This window comes from Xenopus tropicalis, chromosome 6 (assembly GCF_000004195.4).
Source record: "Xenopus tropicalis strain Nigerian chromosome 6, UCB_Xtro_10.0, whole genome shotgun sequence".
NCBI lineage: Eukaryota > Metazoa > Chordata > Amphibia > Anura > Pipidae > Xenopus > Xenopus tropicalis.
In genome coordinates this window covers 119124087-119146224 of record NC_030682.2, presented here as the reverse complement: position 1 = coordinate 119146224, position 22138 = coordinate 119124087, and the positions used below count along the sequence as shown (strand labels likewise).

The 22138-nt window shown below is 38.0% G+C and overlaps 1 protein-coding gene across 2 annotated transcripts; it reads left to right on the top strand.

The window, feature by feature from the left end:
* The first annotated feature begins 2 nt into the window (after positions 1 to 2).
* Positions 3 to 20599, top strand: ppp1r42 (protein phosphatase 1 regulatory subunit 42). 2 transcript variants are annotated; one of them, XM_012964715.3, is made up of 9 exons: positions 3 to 131; positions 1841 to 2031; positions 7436 to 7596; positions 7897 to 8035; positions 9780 to 9896; positions 14296 to 14413; positions 14751 to 14879; positions 16576 to 16744; positions 19306 to 20599. In XM_012964715.3, exons 2-9 carry the CDS (start codon positions 1900 to 1902, stop codon positions 19346 to 19348), a joined length of 1008 nt encoding a protein of 335 aa, XP_012820169.1. In that variant the 5' UTR covers positions 3 to 131; positions 1841 to 1899; the 3' UTR covers positions 19349 to 20599. The 2 variants fall into 2 exon arrangements, with proteins under 2 accessions (XP_012820169.1, NP_001016643.1); NM_001016643.2 differs by lacking the exons at positions 16576 to 16744; positions 19306 to 20599 and having other exon boundaries at positions 78 to 131; positions 14751 to 15656.
* The last annotated feature ends 1539 nt before the right edge of the window (positions 20600 to 22138 follow it).

Below are 22138 nucleotides of genomic sequence, written 5' to 3'. Positions count from 1 at the left end.
GTGCGTCACTAACAAACGGGAGCGCGCACGCTGTTTCCGTTTCCAAGGCAACGCGCAATACACTGACTAAGTGGGGGCGACAATGGTGAGGGAGAATGTAGCTATGGAGCCCTGTCTGTCTGTAACCAGAGGTGAGTGAATAAAGTCACTAAAATAGAGGGAAATGAAATGCTGATAAAGGTACAAAGGACAGTATGTTCTGCATATATCTCAGGTGTATCAGTCCTACAGCTCCCCTCTTGCTGCAGTTAAACTTCCCAGCCTGGGGTACATGTAGGTAGGTAGGTAGGTAGGTAGGTAGGCAACAGCAGGAAGGTTGTAGGATGGACATCCCTGTTTTACTCCTTAAAGTATTATCTAAAATCAGCCTTGCAGCTCAGAGTACCTTTTATTTACCAGTGTGGTTTGCTGTGGGAGATGTAGTTATACAAAAGCTTCGGTATTGCTGGTGTAGTAGTTGTACCCTTACCAGCTTCAGTGTGCCTGTGCAACTCATTTCTGGCTATAGAGCAGCTAAAGAGTGCCATATTTCAATGGCTTTTGTGCGGCTGTACAATTCAGTCATGCATTAGTGTTTCACGCTGCCTGTCTGTAGGATGTATAATGGGATGGTGAGTGGTTTCTCCATCAGTGGAAAAAAACTACCCTTAATGTAAAGGTGGCTTTGTTATTACAAACTGTGTGTGACTGCCTACAACATTTAGGGTACCGTATATACTCGAATATAAGCCGATCCAAATATAAGCCGAGGTACCTAATTTTACCTAAGAAAACTGGAAAAACTTATTGACTCGAGTATAAGCCTAGGGTGGGAAATGCAGCCGCTACTGCAATAAATACCAATTAAATTACAATAATTGAGGCATCAGTGGGGTATATGTTTTTAATATTTATTTCAAAGAAAAACAGTAAACTAGCTCTGTAAGAGGGAGAAGAGGGTCAACAAAAACAATATGAGTACTACCCCATGCTATTGTGCATTGGCAAACTGGCGGCAGTCCTGATCCCGGAGGACACGTAAGGGGAAATAAGTATTGCAACTGGGAGCGGGCCAGGGCACTGGAGGGTCTGGTTGCGGGAGGCCTAATTTGCACACAAGGACAGAGGGTGCTAGTCTGAAGGGACACATGGGACCCGACTCGAGTATAAGCCGAGGGTGACTTTTTCAGCACATTTTGGGTGCTGAAAAACTAGGCTTATACTCAAGTATATACAGTAATTGCAGATGGAGAGCTTTGCTCAATTTCTTGCTTACGGGGGGCTGGTAAAACATTTGTAAATACCCCTGCTAGCATGGTACAAGGTATGGACCCATTATCCAGAATGCTCAGGACCTGGGGTTTTCCACGGATAAGGGATCTTTCCGTAATTTGGATCTCCATACCATAAGTTTACTAAAAGATTATTTAAACATTAAATAAACCCAATAGGATTGCTTTGCCCCCAATAAGGATCAGTTATATCTTAGTTGGGATCAAGTACATGGTACTGTTTTATTATTACAGAGAAAAAGGAAAGCATCTTTAAAAATTAGAATTATTTGCTTATAATGGAGTTTATGGGAGATGGGCTTTTCTGTAATTCGGAACTTTCTGGATAACGGGTTTCCGGATAATGGATCCCATATCTGTATTTATAGCTCAAGAACGCAGCAGTGGATAGTTTTTTAACACTGAGCAGAAACCCTGTTTGCTGTGTGTTTTGTTGGCCCACAACTGGGATGGATATCCCAAAAGTCTGACCATACTGTTGTGTGGACTTTTGACAATTAAATTGTTTACATGATGGAAATGTAGATTCTTTTTGTAATTCTTGCTTTGCTTTTACATATACTTTGTAGGGGAATAATGAGCCAATCAGCTTTATGAGGGAGTATTTTGCTAAGCACCCTGTACAGCAATGGTGCGTCTAACCGTGGATCTGATCATGAAAAACAGTAACATACTCAGGAACCGGAAAGATGAACCTCTCGCTCAGCATTTGAGAAGAATAACACACTTGAATTTTTCAAATAAAAATATAGATGAAGTTGTAAGTATGCATTGGTCTTTTTTTAAGATTTTGAACCTGTTTATTATGTTGGCTCAAATCATATGAAAGCACAGGCATGACTTACCTCTTGTATCAGTTATTTGTTGTTTTTTGTATTTACACCCATTTATTTTATAGCACTGAGGAATATATTGGCGCTTTATAGATAAATGTTAATAATATTAAAATAATAATGATGAAAACTGTATGATCTGTTATATCAAATGAGTACTCAGGGCTGTATTTATATCTGGCACTGCCCTAGGTACCAGGTTTCCATCTGTCCTCTACTTTCCCCAGTCAGCTTATATGCAAGCAGTATTAATGTGTGATTGAGTTTGTGCCTCAGCTCTGCTTTCATATTTATTCTACTTTTCCAGCAAAATCAGCGTGTGTTATGTCAAATCGATAGAGAGTGATGCTTTACCCACATTTACCAAACCAAAACTGCGCTACAATGATTTATATACTCAACCTACCCATCTCTGATGTTACCAGAGGGGGCCGGATAGGTGCATGTATATCAGTGATCCCCAACCAGTGGCTCGTGAGCAACATAGTTACATAGTTACATAGTTACATAGGGTTGAAAAAAGACCAGTGTCCATCAAGTTCAACCCATCCAAGTAAACCCAGCACACCTAACCCACACCTACCAATCTATACACTCACATACATAAACTATAAATACAACCACTAGTACTAACTGTAGATATTAGTATCACAATAGCCTTGGATATTCTGATTGATCAAGAACTCATCCAGGCCCCTCTTAAAGGCATTAACAGAATCTGCCATTACCACATCACTAGGAAGGGCATTCCATAACCTCACTGCCCTCACCGTGAAAAACCACCTACGCTGCTTCAAATGGAAGCTCCTTTCCTCTAATCTAAAGGGGTGACCTCTGGTGCGCTGATTGTTTTTATGGGAAAAAAGAACATCCCCCAACTGCCTATAATCCCCTCTAATGTACTTGTACAGAGTAATCATGTCCCCTCGCAAGCGGCTCTTTTCCAGAGAAAACAACCCCAACCTCGACAGTCTCACCTCATAGTTTAAATCTTCCATCCCCTTAACCAGTTTAGTTGCACGTCTCTGCACTCTCTCCAGCTCATTAATATCCTTCTTAAGGACTGGAGCCCAAAACTGCACCGCATACTCAAGGTGAGGCCTTACCAGGGACCTATAAAGGGGCAAAATTATGTTTTCATCCCTTGAGTCAATGCCCTTTTTTATACAAGACAGAACTTTATTTGCTTTAGTAGCCACAGAATGACACTGCCTGGCATTAGACAACTTGTTATCAACAAAAACCCCTAGATCCTTCTCCATTAAGGAAACCCCCAACACACTACCATTCAGTAGATAGTTTGCGTTTATATTATTTCTACCAAAGTGCATAACTTTGCACTTATCAACATTGAACCTCATTTTCCAGTTTGCTGCCCAGTTATCTAATTTTGTCAAATCGCTCTGCAAAGCGGCAGCATCCTGCATGGAACTTATAGTTTTGCACAATTTAGTGTCATCAGCAAAAATAGAAACAGTACTGTCTATGCCCACCTCCAGGTCATTAATAAACAAGTTAAAAAGCAAAGGCCCAAGGACTGACCCCTGCGGTACTCCACTAACCACACTGGTCCAATTAGAAAATGTTCCATTTACAACCACTCTTTGTACTCTATCCTTCAGCCAGTTCTCTATCCAATTACAAATATTATGTTCTAGGCCAATATTCCTTAATTTGATCATTAACCTTCTGTGAGGTACTGTATCAAACGCTTTAGCAAAGTCCAAGTAGATGACATCAACTGCCATTCCAGCATCAAGGTTCCTGCTCACCTCCTCATAAAAGGCGACTAAATTAGTCTGGCAAGATCTGTTACGCATAAAACCATGCTGGCACAAACTAATAGTATTGTGAACTGCAATGTTGCTCACCAACCCCTTGGATGTTGCTCTCAGTGCCCCCAAACCAGGTAGTTATTTTTGAATTTCTGACTTGTTGAATAAAAACAAGATTTCCTACCAAATAAATAGTGTGCATAGAGGCTGCCTAATAGCCAAGCTTAGCCCTTATTTGGCACCTCCATAAACTTGTATGATGCTTGTGTTGCTCTACAAGTCTTTTTACATTTGACTGTGGCTCACGAGTAAGAAAGGTTGGGGTTCCTTGATGTATATAAATCATAACAACACACAGTTTCGCCCATCACAAGCATAGCTTGAAACAGGGCAGGGAAGGTTACAGGGACTTGACCTTCCCGCCACGCATCCACGACCCACTGTTCATGCAGTCTTAACTCACCCAACACCAGGTTTTGGGCGGATCCACCCATCACACCCTTTTCTTATAAAAATGCTCTTTGATTTTGACTAAATATATATTGTAAAATGTGTTTGGCACATGATTTTGGACATTTTCAAGAAATTGCAAGAAAAATTATATCAAGACATTATTACTATTATTTTCCTTTAAAAATTTTCTCAGAATTTTCTTTAACTTTTCTGTTAAGACCTGAAGTGCCCTGGCTGTCTTATGTTTATTAGATAGTGACTTATTTCTTGCTTTTGGTTGCACTTAGCATTATACAGTACAGGTATGGGTCCAGTTATACATAGTGCTTGTAACCTGGGTTTTCTGGAAAGGGGAACTTGGATCTCCATGCCTTAAGTCTACTAAAAAATAATTCAACCATGAAATAAACCCAAAATGAATGTTTTGGCTCTATTAAGGATTCCTGCAGCTTAGTTACCATTAAATACAAGATACTGATTTATTATTACAGAGAAAAAGGAAATCATTTTTAAAAATGTATGTTTGATAAATGAAGTCAATGGGAGCTTTTTGGATAATGGGTTTCCAGATAACAAATCCCATTACTGTACTTAAAGTTTACATACTTAATTCAAAATCCTTTATTTCAGGGGTTTTTTTTACGTTTACTATAAGACTAGCTTGTTTATTGTAACCAGTTAAATATAGAACAATTAGGTGAGAAATATAGCTCTATAATTGTTATTTGTATGCTGGGGTTTGGGTCCCAAGTCACTTCACCTTTCACTCTGCTTTCAAAATAAATTACTGTGATGCTTTAACATTCATAAGTTTTACTAATACAATTGACACCTCCACTTATAAATGTGCTGTTGTAACATGCTATGGTTCACCCCTCTCAGCAATTCCTTTTGTTACTGGCAATATGCCGAAATTACTGGGCTCTTTTTACACATTATATTCTTAATATTTAAGGTGAGTTTAAAGTCTTTTATTGCTATTTGCATTGCAAATATTTTATTTATAAAGTAGTGGTATTAAACTATATTCAATTGTTATACAACCCTTTCCTTAACTTTTAACTCATGTAACTCTTTTTGTAATTTATTGTCTTGTATTATTTCCTTGGTATAATTTTATGGTAAAGCTTAATGAAATGTTCAGTGTCTAGCCATGTAATGTTTACATTGTAGTATGTATCTTCTAACATTAAGGCTAATTTTTCATGAATGTCTTCTGACAACCTTCCCTAAAAAGCTGAATGTATGTATTTAGCAAGCATTTATAAACCTCCAACTTATTTCACAGCACAGTACAGTATATGGCTGTATATATATATATATATATATATATATATATATATATATATATATATATATATGTATAATATCTCAAGCACACTAAGTACTGACTAATAGAGATAAAGAATGCCCTGCTAGTTAGAGCTTATAATCTAAAATAAACATTTTAGTGGAGACAGTTCTAGTCTATTAAAATGTATGCAACTGTTAATAGAAAGTCAGTTAGCTAGCAAAAAGTATACAATTTTCACTCATTACTCTATTGTTGTTTATATATTTTTTTTAATTATAACACATGAACATAACTAATAATTAGGTCACTGACCATAATATTTACATTTTAAACATACAGATATTTCATCTTCATTTCAACAATATAAAGGGGATACAGGTATGGGACCTGTTTCCAGAATGCTCGTAACCTGGGTTTTTCCAGATATGGGGTCTTTCCATCATTTAGATCTTCATACTTTAAGACTACTAAAAAATCATTTAAAGGAGAAGGAAAGGCTAATAAAGAGTTAATCCCAAGCTGCAGGCATACCTTCAGTTCTCTCAATAGTGCCCTTAAGTCTCCCCATATTTCTCCCGTTCAGATGATCAGAAGCCAAACAGGAAGAAAAAACGCTGAGCTGTGTAAAGAAAGTTCCCTTAATGCCTCACTCCTGCACCAAGAGCAAGCCTGGTGTACATGCTCAGTTGGTTAGACTATGAGGAATCTTCCTGCTGATTGGCTCAGATCCACATTCCTAAGGGGGGAGTGAGTTCGTAGCATTCTTGAGGGAGGGGGGAGAGAGCAAAGAGCTGCTTTTCTGTGCAGAGGAAAACAGACATAACAAATCCTTTGACAGAGAAGTCAGTGCAGCGTTTCTGTGAGTGTTTATGGCTGTATTTACATAGACCTTTCTGATAAAGCTTACTTAGTTTTTACTTTTCTTTCTCCTTTAAATAAATCCAATAGGATTGTTTTGCCACCAGTAAGGTACAAGGTACTGTTTTATTATTACAGAGAAAAAGGCAATCACTTTTAAGCTTTGAATTATTTAATTAAAATGGAGTCTATGGCAAATAATAATAATTTGGAAGGTTTTCCAGATAACAGGTTTCCGGATAACAGATCCCATACCATTAATATCATGAACTTTTACATTTTTAAGTCTATTGTGTAATTTAAATAAACAACTGAACTGTATTACTCTTGTTTTAAAACCTTTTTTTTTTGGTAAAAAATATTACAAAACATAAACTGTAAACGCAAGTCAGTATTTCACCTCATATACGCATCATACACATGAATGACCCATCACTGCTTGCTTTATACAAGCATACACTAACAGTGACAGGAGGGCTCTCCCAGAAACACAGATGGTCCAAAGACTCTTTTTAGATCTGAAATTCTCAGTTGGAACACTCAATGGCAAGTTTCAACCTGATCTGGAAGCAGTGGCAACCCAAGCCTAAAAATGCCATGGGCAATGCCAAACATCAGCAACTGGCAGTGGTGCAAAGGTGTCTGCCAACGGATTCCAGGGCATTGGAGATGTGTTAATGGAGTTGTCTAAATGTCTAATGACAACTGGAACATTTGGTGGAAAAGGAGTAGTGTTCTGTGTTTATTTTTAATGGTTTTGGCAAGAGCACTTCATTGTATTTAATGCAAACCTTAATTTTTATCACATACAATAGCATATTTGGTAATTCCTTGCTTCCTACTTGTTGTCTGAGAAAGGCCTTTTGGTTTTTAAACACAATAATACCTTTGCACAAAGTTTGGAAGAGACAGAATTGCTGTGGGTTAATATTGTTTTTTTGTTTTGTTTAGGAAGACTTAACAATGTGCAGAAACCTTACTGTCTTGTATCTTTATGACAATCATATTAATCAGATCAAAAATCTGGGATCAAACCTTACACATCTGTATCTTCAGAATAATTGCATCTCCTGCATTGAAAATCTCAGTGGTCTGAAAAGACTTGAAAAACTGTAAGTTAATTTGTTTTCATTACTTATAGTAACTGTGACTGTATTTTATTGCTGTGATAAGACTGCTCCGAGAATTTCTATAAGCTCTTTGTATATATGTAGTGCCTTAATAAACCTTAAATAAAAACTTATAAAAAAAAAAATTCATAAAATACAAAACTTTACAAAACAAAAAACCTGTGTGTGTTAACTTTTTCTAAAGTTTTATTAATCCTTTAAAAATCTGAAAACTTTTTTTTTTTTTTTTTTAAAGAACAGGGTTTTGTTTGCAAATAACCCATTTTGATGTATGTTTTGTAGGTATTTGGGAGGAAACTGCCTCACAGTTGTTGAGGGTTTAGAAGGGCTGGGAGAACTGCGTGAGTTGCACATTGAAAATCAACGACTTCCTCCTGGAGAGAAGTTACTGTTTGATCCACGGACACTTCACTTCCTTCGTGTAAGTACCGTATATACTCGAGTATAAGCCGATCCAGCTGAAACCTGATCAGTATTGCTAATAATGGGAAATACTGTACTTAAGTACTAATTATATGTAATTATTGATTGACTGAAGTTAAACAAATGATATGTGTTTAACTTCAGTCAATTATGATTAACTATAATTAGGATCTATAGGAAATATATACTACAGTATTATATATATGTAATGTATGTAATATGTCACATGTAAAGTAATGAGAACAGTTATATACTGCCCCCGCCAACCCTATAGCGATTCCCGCAGCCCCCACCATCTCTATAGCCCACAAGCACAGCACAGACAGTCTCTCAAAACTAAACAAGTCAGTCTTACACAGTGGAGATTTAAAGTTCCTTCAGTCCCGGATAATGTCGCTCTCAGCATGCCAATGTCGGCTTCCCACAGAAGTGTAGCGCTGCGATAGGAACACAAGACCTTCTACAATAGCCTGCTACCTGTTGGTGCGTTCCACAGTGGCGCCTGGGGCGGAAGTGACGTCACGCGCCCCTTCAGGTTGTCATGTCTTCCACACGGACACGGATACTGTCTATCTATCGGCATGCTGAGAGCGACATTAACCGGGGACTGAAGGAACTTTAAATCGCCACTGTGTAAGACTGACTTGTTTCGTTTTGAGAGACTGTCTGTGCTGTGCGTGTGGGCTATAGAGATGGTGGGGGCTGCGGGAATCGCTATAGGGTTGGCGGGGGCAGCAGGATTTGCTAGCATGGGGTCTGGGACTCGAGTATAAGCCGAGGGCACATTTTTCAGCACATTCATTCATTCAGCAGGTCCATTAACCCTTTGCCTGCCACGCATGTAGCTCCTACATGCTGGCAGAAAAAAGGCTTTAAAAAATGGTAGATACGTTCATCAACGTTTTGACCACTAATTAGGATGAGTTATTTTGTTATTTCATTGATTTGTACAATTTGATTTTATTGCATTTTTAGTCCTGCATCCTGGAGTAGAAAGACATATTTACCCATGTTGGATTTGCCAGAATGTGTACTTTCCAAAAATATATGGCTTTCTGAGGTATACCCAAAATCAAACATTTCAGTAGACCCCTGGCATACATATTTTATCTTGGTACCTAATGATATGTGGGAGAGAGAATGCTGCAAAGTAGAAGCTTTGAGGTGATATATCTCAAATTTTCAGAATTTGTTTTAAAAACCACAAAATATATGAAAGTATTGCAGTTGGATAGTTTGGAGTAGAAAGACATATTTACCCAATTTGAATTCGTCAGAATGTGTACTTTCCAAAAATGTTTCCTGTAGTAGTCCTACTGGCCTTGGCCTTGAAATCTAATGAATGCTGATTTCTGGAGCTGTGTTTTGAAATTTTAGTACTGTGGTGCTGGGAGTTTTTGACCCATAGTCAGAAATTTCTATACAACTGTACAGATTTTGTATTGGCATATTCAGTAGATATGGGGCTATCCAAATCAAAACATATCTTGTTATGTGTCTGTATTATGGAAAATATGATTTTTTTTTCATTTATGTGTTTTAAAGGCAATATCTTGTTACAGAATTGGAATTATGCAAAAATACCAGCATATTTAGAAAGCTTAGGTTGCCCTGAAAAATTACCCAATTTTCCTAGGTAAACTATAAGTCTCCTCCACGAAAGGCCTCTAAATTAAAAGAGCACAAAATGTTTAGAAACTATTTACCAGCAAATAAATAATTATACATTTTTATTCCTACAGCTATCTCTTTCAGTGTTGAACATCAGCAATAACAATATCGACGAGCTAAATGACTTAGCTATATTGGTGAATTTAACACAGTTTGTGGCTGCTGACAACCAAATTAAAGAAATTAAGGTAAATGCATATTGAAAGTTTCTCTCTCTCTTTCATACGGACACACACACACTCACTTTCTCACTCTCTTTATCTCTTCCTGTCTCTTGGATAAAGAAATTAGAATTTACATTCAAAACACCGGTCAGTGCAATCTGTGCCCTGCATCTTGCTACCAGTATAAAATTCCAGTGCTGTATCCATTTAATGCTTTATGACTGTCATTTTCAGTGTCAGTGGGATATTATAGCGCAGTACCTCCACCTAATGGACACTCAGGGATAGACTCGAGGTACCACTGCAAAATAAAATGCACAGGGATTTTCAGCCATAATAATCTTTATATATTAACAGGCATTTAATAAAATTGAACACTCCTGCAATGGGAACATGTTATGGACTATCTCACTAACTAGCAGGAATACAAGCTGTTTAACTAGTACAGTACTTTGAACAAAACAGTCCCACAGTTTACTGGATGAAATGAACAAAGGCACAGTTCAGTTTCTTGCAATATGTGCCTTCCAAAGAACTATTTTACCCTAGGTAGTTCTACCTATGGTCCATGGTATTAGTAGCTGCCCACATGTAGCAGCCACACATACAAGACCTGCCCTTACACAGGACCCACACACCTATACCTTTGCCAATATCTTCCCCTTGGTGGTTCACTTATCAAGGTGCTCACAGGGGCCTGGACACTGGAGTTTACATGCAGCTCTGCAGTGCTGACTCTCTCCACATAGGCAGCAGTTATATTCTGGACTTCTAGCAGTTTTTCTGGAAACAGGATAGAATCCTTCTGTGTAGTTGCACTCCAGGCCTCGCCATCTGGCAGTGTTCAGCAGATATCTCCATGGGCAACAACACAAGACTTTTGTTGAGGGCTCTTTCTGAGCTTCTGAGGCCTCTTATGTTATGTCTAGGTTAATGCACATGTGCAAATCTGCACCTATGTTAATAAAGGTGCACTATTGTCTCTATAGAAATCTGAAGAAACTAGTTCTGTGTTCCTTCCTCAACCTGCTAGGACACCAGCAAGGTATACTACACTGTCAAGGTACTAAATACGCCTGTCAACCAGTGGGTTTACTGACCTACCTAATTACAACAAACTTCTGATTCAGTGAGAAAGAAAAATTATAAATAAATATAGTATGTTATAGTTATAAGTTAATTGCCCTGTGTCATTCTTAATGATTTTGTTCTAACCCTCTGGCTCCACAGAATTTGGATCAGAAAATCATGTCTGGAGGTTTTTAATTTCCCATCATGCATGTTTTTATTATAGCAGTCTATGTAGTGAAAAAAGTATCTAATATGCTACATGACTGGGGAGTTAATTATAGTAAAATAATAAATTGAACCTTCAAGTAGACTGGTGGCAATAAAAACGAGTTGGCATTATAACCTAAGGGCTTCAATTTGGGTAGACCTCTAATTGCTGAAGAGGCTGTGGGAGGATGGACTATGTGGCTGCTTAGCGTAGGTTTCTTAATGAATATTAGTAATCCTCTTTCATTCTGTCCCATTTAAAAATATGTGTATACAGCTACAGTATAGTATCCATTATCTGAAATCATGTTATGCAGAACTCTGAATTACAGGAAGGCCACCTCCCATAGACTCTAGTTAAATAAAATAATTTAAATTATTAAATATTTTTTAAATATTACATTTTTAAATTTTTCCTTTTTCTCTGTAATAATAAAACAGTAGTTTGTACTTGATCCCAACTAAGATATAATTAATTCTTATTGCATGCAAAACAATCCTGTTGGCTTTATTTCATGTTTAAATGATTTACAACCCTTAATCCAGAAAACACCAGGTCCTGGGTATTCCCATACCTGTATTCTTGAAAAAAATACAAAAACCATCTTCTCCAGCCCTCTGCCACATAATGCACATTTTGCATTTTAAACATTTTTATCTGACTTAGTTCCAGTGATGAGAAGCTACTAGTGACTAACATGGGTTGGTATTTGTACTGTAGCTGTGTCTGTTCCCTTAAATAAATGCAAAATGTACATCTCATTTGACTAGTACTAATACAATCCTGCAGCAACACATTTGAACTGAACAGTAATACAGGAACTCTGAGTTTCCCTTTAACTTTGGAGTTCTTGGCATATATCCATGGTTTGATTGACGTGATATGGTTTAAATACTCCCTTGACATTTCTAATTCAACGTGCCATTAATGTATGCAACTTCTGCACAGCATTGATTATTAGAAAAACAGAACCAAAAAGATGGATTCATTTTGTTCATGACCTAGTCAAGGCCCAGGACACCGATATTGATTTTGTCTTTTCCCACAGAGATTATGACAGATAGTCAAGCAAGTGACAAATTGCTTAAGTCAAAGTGAAGTACTCGAGGCAGACATTCCCAGTAATAATGATGCCACACAGTTCAAATACAGGTTCATAAATGAGCAGCATTAATGGTATAGAAGGCTAATGCCAGTGCTTTATCCCTTGTGTGTTCATTTTGATTTGTTTTCAGGACAAATCAGTAACCTCTAAATGATAGCCTGACGTGATCATTTATCAAATAGAGACACCTTCCAAAGTAACTGCTCCCTTTAGCAAGTGTTATTGGAAATCTGGAAATGAACGCACTTTATTAGAGACAGGAAGGCAATAAACAAGTAGAGCGTATCCAAAGAGGTAATCATATTTCACCACAGAATTAGTGTATTCTAACATAAACATACAATAGGACCAGAATGTTCTGGGTCATTTATCAACTGAGTAGCAGTTGGCAAAAAAAAATGCTTGAAAGTAGTAATATATTTATCAAAGACTGCTGCTACAAATTGTGCATTTCGTTGTAATGTATCATTTTCTGCTTTCCTTGATGAACATTATAAATCTAAATCTCATAAAAATAAACACAATTGACTTGTGATTCTTCTTTACACGCCATAAAGTACAAACAATGAGTTCAAAAATAATAATGTAATGTTTTATTGCACTCGGGAATATATTTTTTATAAACCCAATAGCACAACTGACGGGGGTAGTTTCTAGCATATAATAAATTGCTTATTTAGAGGCTTTAATTCCAGCTTTCCATTACATTATTCATTTGTGAAGAAGCATGAAGCAATGTCAGCCAGGGATCATTGGAAATGCTCGCTTTGGCATTCCCAAATGATTCCCAAATCTGATGTCACTAGGATCTGCTTAAGGCAATGCATTTATTCACAAATATTCCAGTAGGGAAAGTTTTGATAAATGGGGGGAAAGTTAAAAATGCTGGGAATTCATACTAGTGCCATAGTTCTAAATTGTCAAACTGAGGTGGCCCGAAATATGCTTGCTGTCTGTGGAGTCATGTGAGCAATAATATTTATGAAACTTTGCTGTGCATACCGTTAACTGAAACTTTTTTAATTTACTGGATCCAGGCAGTACAACATGTTTAGCAAGCACACTGTCAGAGGGGCTAGCTAGCTGCTTCCTTCCCTTTGCCAGCAACCAGATTAAATAAAACTTGGGATTTGTATATAGAGACAGCGCTGGAAACAATTCAGACTTGCATACTAGATTAAATAAGACTGCTGGAGTGCCAAAAGTGACATTACATATGATTGCCTGCTAACCTTCCCATTTCAGGCTTCCCTTGCAGGCCTTTAGGCTAGTGGAGCACGGTGTGGGGGTTTTTCTGCTGCCATAAACACACATTTTCAGTCTGAAATCATCCACTGTGTACGCAGTGACAGGTGGATTATAGTCCTTTTGTTGTGCAAACAAATAAGGCAGAGGAGCCCAAATTTATCTCCACCAGTGTTTACGCAATGTGTGATAACAGCCTTTTAGGGCTCTGGCACACGGGGAGATTAGTCACCCGCAACTAATCTCCCCGAAATGCCATCCCACCAGCGAAAATGTAAATCGCTGGTGGGATGGCATACGCAGCGCGATTTCAGTGAAATCGAGCCGCCGCGCATGCCATCCCACCGGCAATTTACATTTTCCGCCGGTGGGATGGCATTTCGGGGAGATTAGTCGCACACGAACAGGGAGATTTGTCGCGGGCGACTAATCTCCCCGTGTGCCAGAGCCCTTAAAGGAGAACTAAACCCCCATCTAAACCCCAGCCCCCTCAAGTCGCCTCCCTCCCTGCTTTCACTCTGCACAGTTTCTTTGAAACATGTTCCTGCTTGTAAATCTGTCACCTACATGCAGAGATGTGCAGTGGAGTTTACAGGCACAATATTGTCAGTTCAGATCCCCTTTTTGGAATTTGTTGGCATAGAACTTGCTGCAGAATACATAGTTGTAGTCCGGGAGCAGCCTCAATTGCGCATACTCTTGCAGGCTCCCAGTAACCAGAATGAATGAAGAGCCTTCACCTTAATGTCATTTTTTTCCTTGGAATAATAATAAAAAAATGTGTATGTTTGCAGGATTTGGAATTAGTTCTGAGCAAATGGACCAAGCTGTGGAGAATGGATCTCAGTGGTAATTCAGTTTGCTTGAAACCAAAATATAGAGACAAAGTTATAATCATCTCAAAGACATTAGGTAAGTGCCAGTTTCATTTTTTTTTTGGAATTAGACATTTTATATTCATGTTCAGTGGTAAATGGGGTGTTCTTCTTTGTCCCTGAGAAGAATAGATAATAACTTACCCTTAAAACTGTGTTTGGCACATTCCCACTAGCCTTTTACTTTATACTGTGGTGTTGGGGGCCCCCCTTGTCTGTTAAACTGTTATTTTGTTCCAAACCTGTAAATCAATGAAGGTTCCATAATGGGGGGATGTGGGGGTTGAGCATTGTACATGAGAATGTGTCTTTTCTTTCTGAAATAAGTTTGTCAGAAATGCTGTACACATTAATAATTTACCTCTTTTGATTAGAAATTCTTGATGGAAAAGAAATTAAAGAGATGGCGCGGCAGTTCTTACTAAACTGGAAGGCATCGAAACTTAGCAAGAAGAAAAAAAGTGGAGAGAACATGACTGGACAGTCACATTTGCCACACTTATGTGAGACATTTTACATATGCTAACAAGGCATTCACTGTGCAACACTATGATTATCAGCGTACAAAATTGTGATTAAATGTGATAGGACATTGCAGAGTATGGGTGCAGATCTAGGGAAGCCTTGAATAAATACTATACATGTGAACAGCTAATAAAAAATATTAAACTCTGTAGTATTTGGTGAGGTGTATGACACTGGGAGAGGCATTGATTATGGAGTTAAACTAGTCAGTACCTGACATGATAAACAAGTTTTTGTGACATCTTGTCTGGGGAACAATCATATTTCAGAGAGATTCTGTAGGTATAGTATATCATATTATGTGTGATGTGAGGAACTAAGCACTTCTTGTTTAGATATTTAATTAAAAGGAAAACTAAAGATTTAACCAAGATGTAAGGCTAGGCTGCACATTATGTTTTGAAATGTTGTTGACAGTTGATATAAATATAAATGTCACAATATAAGGCTGGTTAGTGATTTATTCAAATTCCCATTACATGGCAGCTCTGAAACCAGTGCAATTAGCATGGCAATTTAATAATCAGCCCTGTGGCATCAGCTTATATGACAGACCAACCTCATTTTCTGCTTGATAATTTGTGACGACCCCTAAGCTTAACTTCTGATCAGCTCCTGAAACAACTCCTGAAACAACTTATTAAACAAACCTCAGGACAACTGAGTTTTGCTATATTTTGCAATTTTTATATCTAATGACTTCATCCGAAAAACATTTTATTACGTAACAAAATAAATGTAATTCTAACCAATAATGTCCTTTTGTGCGTGTGAATGTGATTGCTACTGAAGTAGACACTGCAGTATGTGTGTAGCTTTTTGTATTTCCTGCACTACTGTTTCTGACTCCTAAAATACTCATTCAGCGACTTATTAATAGGCCTGGAGCAGATTTCTGTTATATTGACCAGGGAACAGAAAGGCATAAGCATACAACAGAGAGAGAAGGATTGATCAATGCAATGAATGAGTGATTTAGTATCTATGTGAGTGTATGGTTTTTAAATTTTTTTTTTTTAGTTACAAAATGATCATAAAATCAAGGTAAACCCCATATGGTGATCCTACCTATTTACCTGCAGTCATATTTTTCAAAGGTTGGCACCTCCCTACATGGTAGCATTCCTTGGAATACATGTCTCCTGATCTGGGCATTGGTTTCAGTCACAGGGCTAAGCGCCCCCCATGACTTTGGTTTTTATAGGAGAGAGATTGCCAAGACCACAGCATTGGTTCTACAGGCTTCATCCTCCCCCGCTTGTAGCTTGTAAAGGAGAAAACTGCCCATTGACCAACATCCATTTTTTTAAAGACATTTTTAAACCACATGGAATTTTGGCCATTCTTCCTGCAGAGTAACTCCACTAAAGTACATAAATACACAAAAAAGGGAGTAGTGGGAACACTCCAAGGCTAAATAAAATGTACAAGTACACTGATCTGGCCAAATTAGCTACAAGCATACAAAAGAAAAAGGAGGATTGATTAATGTACATTCCCTGGTCCCCTGTTTCATAAGTAATTTAGTAGACATAAATAAATAATCTGCTGCTTTTAATTGTAATTACATTTACCAATAAGTATAAAACCATTTTATTTGATGAAGGTTTATTAGAAAGTATCTTAGAATTACATTTTTTTTATTATGTAATATGTTTTTCATGTATACCACAGATGAATCTGACAATTATCGGTCACAAATGCCAGTTTCCAATCAGAATTTGAGGCATCAGCTTATGGAACAACCAAAATATATTGCCATGGCTCAGACACAAAGCAGTAATAAACATGGAGAGTTACAGAGATCAATATGGAGAAACATTAGCATTATTGAGAATATCAGGTGAGTGGTGCCCTATTCTGTACCTATGAGGTTATTTAGAAGCAGGATTTTCACATTCAGACAATAATATTTCCCTAGCAGCAACAAGATACCTGAAATGGCAGGATGCACACATATAAATTACATATTTATCATAAAGAATAATTTGGGCTGATGTTGTAAAACTGCACTATGGCAGCCAAAAAAAGCCCCAAATTAGAGAACAGTAATGCATTTCCTTTAAAAGGGGAAACAGGACTTCTTTCACTTGAAGTAGTGCAGAAGCCCTTTAGGGTGTGTAGATAAGTCCTTAGAGTAAGCCACATAAAACCCTTATGCTGCATAGCAAGTTTGCGGTTGATGTAAGTGCTCACTGCATAGTTGCAATTTGCAGCTGGCTTGTAAGATTATTAATAATGAGCCGTGCAGTATCAGGATTTTGAACATAAAACAACGCACTGCATCTTATCTTACGTTTCATTCTCGATTATCTGATTTAAAGTCAAGTATAAAGTTTGGTGTAATTACACAATTACAGCAAGCAGGCAGACGCCATTTTGTGGACACTTGGTACACAATTAGATGGTTAGGAGGGAGAGGAGAGGTGTAGTGACATCAAGGAAGTCCAAGATGGCCAGTCAAAAAGGGAAGTTCTGAATGGAAAGTGAAAGAAATTGCCTGCCCCACCTCTATTTATACATTTAACTAATGGTAGGCTTGCTTTGCATTCAGCATGGAAGTCCGCAAGCTTAGTTACCAACATATATACAGGAATGGTATCTGTTATGCAGGAACCCATGTGCCAAAAAGCAGTGAAATACAATAATACCAAATCTCATTGTGCCCTATATAAACACATCAATTATGTTTAGCAGAAATACTATAGTAGCCTGACAGAAGGATGGGCTTCCACCTGTCCCACATTTTGCTACAGGGCTGATGCTAGTTATATATTGTTTCCAGTATAATTAATGGTAAATCCAGGCTTAGGATATTTTGTTTTAAAATATGTTAGGGTTTACAAGCCCATAACTCCTATTTTTTTCAGATATTCATTTTCCTTACATTTTCCCACTGCGAACCCTGAAACATAAACTCTCTCTCAACTGAGCCTGATCAAGTGCTGTATAATTAATTACACTCTTGTTCCAATAAAAACATATTCCTAAGAAACCTGTATTTCAATATCACAGTTGATTTTCAGTGAGATATATGAATGGCTTTCTTTTTCTCCCAACAAACAGTATCTCCTACTGTATTAGTAACCAGCAGTCAGGATGCTGTTGCATTCATACATATAAAATAGCACTTTGTCTTGCTTCAGTGGTTAAACTCAATATCTCCATTTGTTTTTGGCCATTTTTTCTTTCCTTCACGAATATATACACATATTATATTTTATTTCATGGGCTTACATGAAAGGTGGGAGTTAATTTCTGTATAATTAGTTTTCTTTTTGCCGGCATAAATATATCATCTTCTGACATGAACTTGGAGGCTTGCTCTGTTGGCACGTGACACAGTTCAGTGGAGGGTACTGTATGTTCACCACCTTCCTTTTTGATTTAGTAGAGACCTATTAAGGGCAGGATTTATAGACAAGATCACTAAAATGTGGTTTAATGTAATTATGATTTAGAAGATCAGTTAACACAGTGTGTAATGTACTGTGTGTCATATTCACAACTTTGATGCCCAGACTGACAATCTGTGGATTCAGGCAAATGACAGAGGGGCTGCTGTAAGATGCCATTGGGCTGGTGGGGGCTGTTTGGGCCTCTGTGTACATGAGATGCCAGGGCCTATTTTGAATCCCAGTCCGAGCCTATTGAAGACATATGTTATATATATTCTTTTGGCCCTACAGTGTATTATAAGGATCTTGACACCTGCCTGTCTTTTTCAAACCAAAGGTAATAATATGAGGCTGGTACGCCCTTTGCTTCTATAACAGCCACTACTATTCTATAAAGACTTACCAATCCATATTGGAACATTGTTGATGGGATATACTTCCATTCAGCCACAAGAGCATAAGTGATGTTGGTCACTCCCCCATGTTGGGGGAGTCAGGGAGGTCTGCCAGCATTCCAATCCCCCCCTCCCCAACAACCCCTAAATAAAATGATTCCTAATGGAAGAAAGTACATTTCTAACCATCTTTCCATTATGCAATAATGGAAAGTGTTATTAAAGTTTTTTTTACTTGTAAGTGTAATTTCCATGAAAAGTATTGTGACTGCTGTATGGCTCATGGATTGGTCCATCAGATTTCTGTGTAGCAGGGAGGGCTTATGTAGCGCGAGGGAGTTCCATGGTCCTATGCAGGTTGGAATTGGCTCATTGTTTTTCGCTGATCAGCTGCAGCAGGTAAAGATAGTGGAAATGTTTACATGGTGAAAGGTGCCGACACATTTACAGTCACTTGTGTCAGGCACAAGCATGGCAGCATGTAGTCTACTTATTTACAGGATTATTATGTATATTTACTGTTTTTAGAGCAGAGTGTATGTCTGCTGTAACAATGCAATATACATATAGTTGTTTGTGTATATATAGAGGGTTTTTTTTTATCATTCCAGGCAATTAGCTATTAAGGATCCAGAGGACACATTGCCTGGATAAAGGATCTAGAGAATCTACTGGCAATTATGATGAACACCAGAGTAATGAATTAGAGATGTGACCATGTATTTCCCTAAACAACCCGCTCCTGTTATTTCAACATGGACTTCCATAGTAAAGTGTTTCCTTTCCTTGCTACGTTTCCATGCTGTTAGACAAAAATACAGTGAATTCTGTGTTTATGCAGGCATATAGTATCATTTAAATTCCATTCCTTATGTTAAATGACCTTTTAGCAGTCACTAGAGCAGCGCCACATAAGACAGCTCTTGGTTCCCTCAGAATGGGCCTCCACATGGGTGCCTTTTACTGGCACAACATTCCACAGATGCAAGAGGGAGCATCTGTGGGAGAAAGGTGCCCTGTTCTTGTCACCTGCCAAGACAGGTATTGAGTACAGGGCTACTGTTTGCTCTGCTCTAAGTACTGGATGCGCAAACAAAGCCCACACTGCATAAGGGAATAGATAGCTCTTGCACTGCTCCAGATACAGCACTCAGGGCCACAGTAATCCTCTCATGTGCTGCCAAGTGCTGGTATCTGCTCCCTGGTATCATTTGGATGCTGCCTGTGCATGTACAGTGGGAGAATATGACTTGGGCATCACTGTACTAATGCCGTACTCACTTCTTATAGAACATCTAAGGACTATGGGATGCAGGGTTATTACAGGTGCTTTGGTAGGTCATGTTCTGCAGCCACAAACAACAGTACCACAATGCCTATTGCATTCTATGTCAGTCTCCACAAAGCGTTTCATTTAAGCGCCCTTAAGTGAATGTTGTCTGAAAATTCTGAATTCCACTGGAATAAGTGGAAAATACTTTTGCAGCCTAACCTGGGGTATGATATTTTTGTGTCACATACCTTACTGAAATCTGTACAATATTTTAGTAACCAGTGATAAATCTGCTGCATTCCTCTTAATTGCCCACACAGTGTGAAGGATGCCGACGGGAATAAATATTGGTTATAAAAGAGAATAACTTATTGTGTGTACAATCTTTAAAACAAAGTCTTTCTTCAAAGCTGGCTTATTTACTAGTTATTTAATTAATTCTAGTTTGTCCATTGAAGAAACAGTTACACCAAAAAATGGTTATTAAAATATAATGTACTGTTGCCCTGCACTGGTAAAAGTTGTGGTTTGCCTCAAAAATCTTACTATAGTTTAGTGAAACAAAGCTGCTGTGTAGCCATGGGGGGTAGCTATTTAAATTGAAATAGGGCTAAAAGGCACAGGATACATAGCAGATAAGCTCTGTAAAACACCATGGATTTTATAGAGCTTATTTGTTATCTGCCATGGAACCTGTGCCTTTTCTTCACTTTCCCAGCTTTAATGGCTGCCCCTGAGGCTACACAGCAGGGTATTTATATAAACTATATTAGTCTTTCCGAAGCAAACACACAACTTTTACCACAGCAGGGCAACAGTACATTATATTTTAATTACTTGAAACCACTTTCATTTTTTAGTGCTACTGTTCCCTTAAAGGGGATGTTCACCTTAGACAAATATCTGGATTTGAAGAGCCCCTGTCAGAAAAAAAATATTTTTGCAAATCATCTTTATTATTTCATATGTTTAGTTTTGAAGCAATGGATCAGGAATGCCAGGAAGTTGACACTGAACTGGTTACTGGCATGCCTTCCCTCTCCTGCATTTCATTCATACCATTGGCTGACGGGATTCAGCTGATTGGATCAAACATATTCAAATGAAACAGGATGGGGAAGGCATGCCAGTAACCAGTTCAGTGTCAACTTCCTGGTGTCGGTGATCCCTTACAGAGAGAGTTTTAGCAGCGCTGATCCACCACCTACACGGTTTGTACCTTCAAAACTAAACATTAAAAAAAAAAATGAAGATGAAGTTTTTTTCGGACAGGGGCTGTCGTCAGAAGGTGAATATCCCTTTTAAGGTTTCAGAATGTGAAACATTTATTGCTTTCCTTAGATTTTACTTGAACGCTATTTTGCATAAGATGCCTACGTACATAGGGAGAAACGTATCTTCCTACGTGCTTGTATTTATTTGTATGTACTGGTTACAGGGAAGTACAGATTTGCTGTACTCTGATAAAATAAAATATTCTCAACATGTTGATTGATTTGTGTCTTTATTTTAATCTCAACTAGTATGTAACCCTGCAAATATACATGGACCTCAATACAACCTTGATTGGTAGTTCAGATTATCATGAGTAATTTGTACGCTAATTAGCCAGAAACACCTTCCAGTATGTTTTAGGTTAAGGAACAGTTGATTTGCTAAAGTACTGTATTTATCGGATATGTGTATTTATATATATATATATATATATATATATATATATATATATATATCTCCATCCAGATCAGGCTCTAATAAAGAAGCAGAGACAGTGAGTGAGAGGAAATAATATACAGTGCTACACACATTCATACCATTTATCCTATTGAGGATGATATTAAAGGAGACATATTGTGTAAAAAACAAGAATGTGCCAGTGCATTATACTAATCTAAATATAAAAGGAATGTGCTTAGAACTGTTGTGCAAAATCCCTACTAGTCCCACCCCATCTGTGCCACTTCCTGCTGCCATCTTTCCCAGGCTGTGCAGGGGGGCCAGCAGAACTCCGCATACTGCACTGTAGGATAGGAACCAATCAGCAGCTAGGCTGACCTGACAGGGAACTGAAGCCTGCCTTTGCTTGTGTGACTTTGGGGCTGTGATTGTCTCCCTCCTACTATGCAGGGACCATTAGAACATGCGCACCCCTCATTTAAAACACAACAGGGACT